Source organism: Triticum aestivum, chromosome 7B, assembly GCF_018294505.1.
Source record: "Triticum aestivum cultivar Chinese Spring chromosome 7B, IWGSC CS RefSeq v2.1, whole genome shotgun sequence".
Taxonomy (NCBI): domain Eukaryota; kingdom Viridiplantae; phylum Streptophyta; class Magnoliopsida; order Poales; family Poaceae; genus Triticum; species Triticum aestivum.
Genome location: NC_057813.1, coordinates 408,367,879 through 408,376,812, shown reverse-complemented (window position 1 = coordinate 408,376,812; position 8,934 = coordinate 408,367,879). Strand labels below are relative to the sequence as shown.

At 41.1% G+C, this 8,934-nt stretch overlaps 1 protein-coding gene across 1 annotated transcript; it reads left to right on the top strand.

Annotated features, from left to right (window-relative positions):
* The first annotated feature begins 2,342 nt into the window (after positions 1-2,342).
* Positions 2,343-7,356, top strand: LOC123162520 (uncharacterized). The gene is made up of 5 exons (XM_044580299.1): positions 2,343-2,683; positions 2,790-2,858; positions 5,030-5,128; positions 5,212-5,604; positions 5,803-7,356. The coding sequence occupies exons 1-5, from the start codon at positions 2,420-2,422 to the stop codon at positions 7,093-7,095; spliced, it is 2,118 nt and encodes a 705-aa protein (XP_044436234.1). The 5' UTR covers positions 2,343-2,419; the 3' UTR covers positions 7,096-7,356.
* The last annotated feature ends 1,578 nt before the right edge of the window (positions 7,357-8,934 follow it).

Sequence of the window (8,934 nt, the reverse complement as noted above, 5' to 3'; positions counted from 1 at the left end):
TGTTGGTGGCTGAGATGCACCAACGCCTTAGCCAGCTAGAACAGCTAGCTACCTAGTCCGGCTGGCTCCATCCATCTTGATCGATCAAAGCTAGCATAGCGCAAACCTCTTTTTACCGGTGCCGGGATCTACCGGCAACCAGCTAGCCAATGAGTACACGACACCACGTCAAGCATTCTTATACGGGAGATGTATTTCACTTGTTTCTTTGGATTTGCATGTAGTATATTTCATGCACTAGGACCTACCATGTGTCAGATAAAGGACACATGCATGCTTGGCCATCTCTTGCTGACACACAAGTACCTATGAAGCACGCACGCATTTTATTTTCGCTTTGACAATTTCAATCATGCATATCTTTTAATTTATAGGTTTATTTTTAAAACTTTTTTTATATTTGAACTTCTAGGATCAAGACCTTTACAACAAGATCATTCTTGGATATATTGAAATGTTTAAATTTCAACGTTTTAATTCACTTATTTCGTTTAATGTATTAATTCAGTGTGGGAAATCTGTTTTTGACTTTAGTGAAATTATTATTTTGGAATGAGCTAAACTTGTATTGAGTGAAATTATTATTTTGAAATGAGCTAAATAATTTTGAAATTAGTTTTGTAATTAATGAAATATAGTATTTCAATAGAGTTTTTGAGTGAAATATATTTGAAGAGTGAAATATGTTTATTGAAATGATTGAAATCAATTTTTATATGAGTGAAATATCAGTTCCGCAAGCGCACAATGAAATTAGTTTGTAGTATATCTTTTGTAATGAGTGATTTTTTTTTCAAAACGAGTGAAATACAATATTTCAATTCAATGAGTGTAATGTGTTTTCTGAAATGAGTGAAATGTGTTTTTGTAGTGAAATAAGTTTACTGAAACTGAAAAATCATATTTGTGAGGATGAGTAAACAAATATTCAAAAGAAACCTATTTCAAAAGAAATAGCATGAACAGAACCTATTTCGTAAGAAATATGTGAAATAAACCTATTTTATAAAATGTGGTAAAATATATTTATTGAAATGATTGAAATCAATTTTTATATGAGTGAAATATCAATTTCGCAAGCATGCAGTGAAATTAGTTTTGAAATATATCTTTTGTAATGAGTGGACAAGGTTTTTTGAAACAAGTGAAACATAGTATTTTCAATGGAGTGAGTGTAATGTGTTTTCTGAATAAACGAAATCTGTCTTTCGTAAATGAGTGTAATATCCGTCTTTCGTAAATGAGTGTAATGTGTTTTCTAAAATGAGTCAAATCTATCTTTTGTAAATGATTACAATGTGTTTTCTGAATCTAGAGAAATGTGAAATTGACTGGAAGATTTTCCGAAACTAGTGAAATGTGAAGTTGACTGAAATGCTTTCTCTGAAATGAGTGAAACGGTAAAATTCAAACTAGCCAAGCGCATCCAAGATTGATCTTGTTTTACAGGTCTTGCCGCCCTGAATTTAAAAATATAAAATATTTCAAAACTGGATATTTAGTTCAAAAGTTATCAACATTTTATAATGTTGTATGGAAAATAAAATGCAAGTATTTAGTGTGTGTGCATGCAGCTCGTCCATCCGCTCTTCCTCACCCTGTCACGTGACAAAAGTACTGTTGTGGACCCCGTCCAACCCTGTATATCTATTTGTATAAGCTTGGTATTGCTAAAAGAGAGAAAATGAGGTCTACTAGCCACACCAATCTCAAAGCAATGTTTGTGGCCGATTCTATACCGGTACCTCCCTCCACCGGTAAAAAAACTTAGTCGGCTAGCATAGCTAGCTACGTAGCCCGGCGTTGCACACATACACAACTCCTATGCCTTCTTTTAGCTACCGTGGTGTAGTGACACCAGTCCTACACAGACACGTTCACACACAAGTAATCAAGCATACATGTATGGGATGCTACTGTCCTATACTCGTAGTTAACACCAACAAAGAAGACCACGACCGGCCAGCAGTGCTGGAACACGCGCATGGGCACACGCCGTTCCATGGATGCCGAGGTCGACGATCCGTCACCCTCCGCCTTGCCATGAGCAGCAGCAGCATCGACCCAGGGTGGGAAATAAGGAGAGAAGTTCGGTCATGGGGTTTCTTCTTCATTCTACCTGTGAACTAAAGCAGGGGTAAATCCGACTTTTTTGATTGCACCTGATTGTGTTAGCGGCCAAAAGTGATGAAAATGTCATGAAGGAAACAAAATGAAGTTTAGGTGTAAAAAAGGAAAAAATAATTTTGCAGGGCCAAAAAGAAAAGCATATTTTAAGAAAGGGCCAAATAAGGAATTCTCTCGAAAAAAAAGGTCTCGCTGAAAGCTACAGGGGCGCCCCTCTCGCCACCCACAATCCCCGCGCCACTCACATCTCTGCGAGCTCACCCCGTAGGGTTAGGGTTTCAGGCGGGTAGCGATGCGGGTCAAGAAAAATGTCCCCAAGATCGACAGGAAGCGAGACTACGACATGAAGCTTTGCAAGTTGCTGAATGAGTACTCCAGTGTGCTCATAGTGGAGGCAGACCACGTCGGCTCCACCCAGCTCGCGGCCGTCCGCAGGGGCATCCGCGGCGAGTCGGAGCTGCTCATGGGGAAGAACACCCTCATCCGCCGCTGCATCAAGGTGCACGCCGAGGCGACGGGCAACGACAAGATCAAGGCTATCATACCGCTACTCGAAGTAAGTCTCTCGGCCGGATCTTGCATCTTTCCCTGTGTGCGCCCATGATTCATCGTTTATCAGTATGCGTCCTTTAATTTGGTACTGCTGCTGTTACTGATTGAAGGGAAACGTCGGTCTCATCTTCACCAAGGCTGACCTCAAGAAGGTTCGCGAGGAGGTCGCCAAGTACAAGGTGAATTAGCTCCTGTACGCCTGCCCTTGTCCTTGATTGCTGCCTAACTCGTCTGGTTTCTTTGCTAGTGTTGTAATTACCAGTCACGGGAATGATTATTGGGTGTAATAGTAATTCTGTGCAAGACAAAGCATGTTACTTGGGTATTTGACTATGCATCTTTGTGATTAGATGGGAGACGGTTCCAAATCTATATCATTTATGGGACGAAAATTATCTGTATGAATATCCTAAGGGTTCAAACACAACACTCCCTATTATGGTAGGGGTTAGAGATCTGAAGTGGTTATTGCTTGTTGCTGCTGGCTTAGTTCTTATGTTCAAGATAAATTTGCAGTTTGTATCTTGTTTTAATTATTAGAGGGTCACTTGGGTGCATGACTTTGACGATTCTTCAGTAGTAAAACAGCTTGTTGGTTGGGATACAACTTGTGTCTTCAATAATGCAAATAGCAGTGTAGCACAAGCCGGAGGTTGTAGTATTATTGTTGGTGCTTTTTCTTACGGGATTATTGGTGCTTATTTGTATGAAATTTTACCTAAATGCAATGGTATTTTGTGTTGCATATCTTCATTGAGTATATTGATGCACCGTCATATGGGTGGGTGAAGATTTTGATTAGACAGAGGAGAACATGTGAGATCTTTATTGTGCATCTCAAACATATATTTATCCTTTGATTATGTATTGTGAAAGTTGTTGCACTGATTATATTAAAACCTCGCGCAGTAGATATAAATACATCAGGTATTTGGCAAGATAATAATTGGAGATTAATGAATTCTTGTCTACTCTAATTTGCGGGGATGGTATGGAAGTTTCTTTTGTTTAGTGTTGCAGCTTAGGTACCAAGTATTCCCCAGAACTGACTTGTGTGAACTATTGAGATTTGAGAATATTTCCATTGATCATTTAATGTGGAACATTCCGACAAACCTTAAATTTTACTCCGTCCGGAAATACCTGTTGAGAAATGAATGTATCTAGACGTATTTTGGTTCTAGATACATCCATTTTTATCCATTACTCCGACAAGTATTTCCGGACGGAGGGGAGTAGTATGGATATGTAACAATAGGAATATGGCTGTTGGTGCTTCCTGTATTTGTATGCAGTAGTATTTCCTGTTGCATGCTGTCATGAACCATAATGATAATACTGTATGGACCTATCCTTTGAGTTTGTATTCCGACACTGCTGCATGGATAATTAAAACCTCATCTTGTTGATTGCTGTCTATGTTAATTCTGTAATTACTATTTATGGAAAGTAATGTTAGGTTGCATGGATTTAATAATAATTCAATCTTAACGCAAGTCTGCCAAAATTGCACAAGCATGGTTGCTTTAGTTATATGGGAGTCGGTTCTAGATCTGGATCATTCGTGGTTCTTATGGAAGAGGTTGGAGATCTCAAGTGGTTATTGTGTTCCAATGCTGCATGCATTACTCATCTGCAATCATGCGATCTTGGTTGCATGAATCTGGCGATGATTCACTTTTAAAACAGATTATTGGTTTGGTGATAAATATGAATATTGGATGGTTAGCGCTTATTTGTCTGAAACTTTACTTATATTTTTATGCAGTAGTACTATTAATGTCGTCATGGAGTATACGGATATACTCCCTATGAAACATTTTATAAGACGTTTTTAGATTCCATGACAGTGTCAAAAAACGTCTTATATTATGTTACGGAGGGAGTACTGTATAGGCGACTATGAATGTTATTTTGCATCTCAAACGTGGATTTGTGGAAGGCGAGCCTTGGCGCAGTGGTAAAGCTGCTGCCTTGTGACCATGAGGTCACCCTTCCCCGGACCCTGCGCAAGCGGGAGCTACATGCACCGGGCTGCCTTTTTTTTTCAAATGTGGATTTGTGCTTTAAATTTGTATTGTGAACACTACTGCATTATACATTAATACTTGTACAGTAGATATAAATACTTCGGGGAGTTTGGATTGCAACTGGAAATTAATGAATTGTTGTCTTTGCATTTATGTTTCATTTTTTCAAGTAGCCCACAGAACTGTTTTGTGTGAAACTGTGAACTACCGAGAATATATTCATTGATTATCTAATTTTTAAAACATTTCTAGTTTAGCCCTGTTTTATCTTTGTGACCTGGTGAGTCAGTGACGATGATCTTGTTTTTGTTGTACAATAGGTTGGGGCCCCTGCTCGTGTTGGGCTGGTTGCTCCTATTGATGTGGTGGTTCCCCCTGGCAACACTGGTCTGGATCCCTCCCAAACTTCTTTCTTCCAGGTGAGAACCATTGGTGATAACACTGCAGTGTACTCAATGCTAAGCAAGAGTTCTCACCCCTGCCGTGTTTTTTTCTCATTCAGGTGCTTAAAATCCCCACCAAGATCAATAAGGGCACTGTTGAAATCCTGGCCCCGGTGGACCTCATCAAGAAGGGTGACAAGGTGGGCTCGTCCGAGGCTGCCCTGCTTGCCAAGCTCGGTATCCGCCCATTCTCCTATGGGCTTGTGATCACAAATATTTATGAAAATGGGTTAGTCTTCAGCCCTGAGGTTCTTGACCTCACAGACGAAGACCTGACTAAGAAGTTCTCTTCTGGTATTTGTATGGTTGCGTCACTGTCTTTGGCACTCTCGTACCCAACCATGGCTGCTGCAGCTCATATGTTTGTCAATGGGTACAAAAACGTGCTTGCTATTGCTACTGAGACAAATTACTCCTACCCTCATGCTGATCAGATCAAGGAGTACCTCAAGGTAAACCTCCTATTTTTTGTGTTATGCTTGCTGGGTTCAAAATGTATGCCATCTCTGCCTCATGAATGTTGCTCTAACTTCAATGTTAGTTGAGCCTTACAAAGATTATTGTCGTTCTTTGATAAAGCTAAACATACTGTAGTTTAAATGTATACACTGATGGAAGAATCTGAGATGTTTATGTTTTTTTATGCCCAGGATAATGCAGAAACATGTGCTGAACCCGGTGCCACAAAGACAGGACTATCAGAGTTGCCGTTGGATGTGATAGAGAAGCTGCTGAATCATATTTCTTGCCGTGGTGATTGGGCTCGCCTTCGTTGTGCGAACAAGTTTTGGAAGGCAAAGGTAGATGGTGCAAAAAGGCCCATGCAGCTGCCATCGCTTATATTGCCATCAACCACGAAACCTACCTATTACAGCACTGATGGACAAGCCGTACATCGACTTCGCCTCCCGGACAGTGTCAGGAGAGCTAAACGAATCACTGGAGCACATGAAGGCGATTGGATTCTTCTGGCTGATGACACTAAAACCCCAGTAAACAAGATTGAGGCTGATGAAAAAGAAGCTATACTACACAGGAACCAGATCTACAACTTGAGCACTGGACGCGTTATCCCTCTTCCGCAGCAAATGTCTTCTCATGGGGGAAGAGTTGATGTTGAAGTGAGGGTAGGTGCTATAGCTGGCTGCCTAGGTTCTCCCAATGGGTTTGTGGTGGTTGCTATTGTGCGTCCCTTAGATAGCCCATTTGAGCGTGCAGCTTATTGTAACCAGTCGATGGAACTGTGGGACGATTGCGAGTATATCGGAGGTCACAGGATGGAAGATGCAATGGGGAACTACGTGCCACTTGATGATGAGCTGCTGGATGTAGTCCACAGGGATGGCTCTTTTTATCTCTTGACCAACGATGAAGAAGTTGTGAAGCTGGTCTTTGATCGCAATCAGATTGTGCAGCCAGTGTCAGGACTTGGAGTTATGTTGCGGGATGACTTACCAGCAAACAGATTTTTGGTGGAACAAGGCCAACAAATATGGCGGTACCTTGTTCCAGTGCAAACAGGGCTCCTGATGGTAATCAGATACATTGTGGGTCGTCGGACTGAGAGAATAAGAGTGTTCAAGCTCGAAGACAAGGATGACCAGCTCCGCTGGATTGAGCAAGATGATTTACCTGGTCACAAAGTATTCATCGGTCATGGGTGCTCAAGATGTTATGAAGTTGGTGATGAAGTTCTTAGCATCTACTTCTATGATGACAGAGAGGAGCTGAGGATGCCTCAGTACTATTTCAGAGATGATTCAGGGATTGCAACAAGTTTGGAGATTTTTCCGTGGCCAGTTATCATGGGGAAGTCACAAATTGAGAGTGTCTTCATGGGGGAATCACAAATTGAGAGTGTCTTCATGGGGGACTCACAAATTGAGAGTGTCTCCGAATGCTCTCCACCCGCTTGGTGGCTGCACAAGTGTCCTAGAGCGTGATATGAGTTGTAATACATTCTCGTATCCTGCACTCTATCGTGAAGAATTTGCTGGCTTGAACTTTAAAGGCAGTCGTTTGTAGAGCTGGCTGTGCTTGGTTAAAAATATCTTTGAGCTATATATTTGCTGTAGACATATGAGGCTTCATAAAATTTGTGTTAACTTGTCTGGTTTTGTTTTAACCCTAGTGATTTTGTTTTGATTAACATGTATGACGAGATCATAAGTCCGATACTATGCAAGTGGTCGTCTTCTCTTTCATTCAGAGCATAGTTTGTAGTTTTAGCTGTATATATGATGAAGGATGATATGATAAACGCATGGTTGGTCACTGAACTAAAACTCGTAATCACGGTTTCGAGAAGAGGGTCAACGACCCTACCAAGAGTGATAAGTACTTGCCTTAAGCTTGATAACATATATTGTGAGGCAAAATTAATGTTGCATATGATACATTGTCGAGGTTTGTCAAACAGCTTCACACACGCATGGGATTTGACATGTTCTGCTAGGAGCCGCTATCAACTATATGCTCGTGTTCATGTGTACGTGAACCTATAGGGTCGCACACTTAAGGATTTGACATGTTCTGCTAGGAGCCGCTATCAACTATATGCTCGTGTTCATGTGTATGTGAACCTATAGGGTCGCACACTTAAAGGGATGTAGCCCATTTGGATTGGATTTGAGTGAAAAATGGATGTAAACTTTTAGTGGGTTCAAGTGTTGAGTCCACCTCGAAAGTCTATAAAAAAGAGTGGACGCACCTCTTAGGGTTGATCTTTACTCTCCCTCAATAGTCGGCGCCACTTCAAGATGACAACAGGGACGAAACCCATCGGGTTTTGCCTATCCAAACCCACCCCCACGAGAAAATCACAAACCCGTCCCCGACCCTGTCACCGTCTGTGGAGCTAGCCTTTTACCCATCCCATAAACTCGTCGGGTTTTCTAAACCCACGGGGAAATTGGTATATTTAAGCAATCATATTAGCAACAAAAAAATAGCATCTCAGCAACAAAAAGAGCATATTTCAGTAGCATAACTTGGGCAAATTTCAGCACAATACAATACTACATAGTTCAACAACTACAAGGAGCATATTCCAGCAGCATAACTTGAGAACAAAGAGAAATAACAACAACTACGAGTACCATTTTTAGCACAATACAATACCCCATTTCACAACAAAGATAAGCATATTTCAACAACAAACAAGATCATATTTTGCCAGGTATTGTCGGGTTTCGGGTTCGGGGACTATCGAAATAGGTGTAAACCCACGAAACATGTCGGGTTGTATAATGTGCCTAGCAACAGCCCCACGGGGATGAAAAGACGCCCATCCCTGTCCCCTAATAGGGTAAAAACCTGCGGGGATACGGGTTTCGGGGCCCCGTTGCCATCTTGAGCGCCACTCCCATGCCCCTTGATACGTTCCAAACGCATCTACTTTTTCAAACACTTTTGCTCTTGCTTTGGACTCTATTTTGCATTATTTGAATGAAACTAACCCGGACTGACAATGTTTTCAGCAGAACTACCAGGTGTTATTTTTGTGCAGAAATAAAAATTATTTTTTTGTAGAAATAAAAGTTTTCAGATTGGGCTAAAAATATACGATGATTATTTTCAGAATATATTAAAAATTATTGGCGAAGAGAACTAATTGAGGGGGGCTACCAGAGAGCTACGAGCTCAGGGGGCGCGCTGTGTGAGCTCGTGGGTCCCACAAGCCTCCGTTAGCCCTAACTTCAACTCCATAAGTACCATCTTGTAGAGAAAAAAACAGAGAGAAGGAATCACCGCGTTTTACGATACAGAGCCGCCGTCAGCTC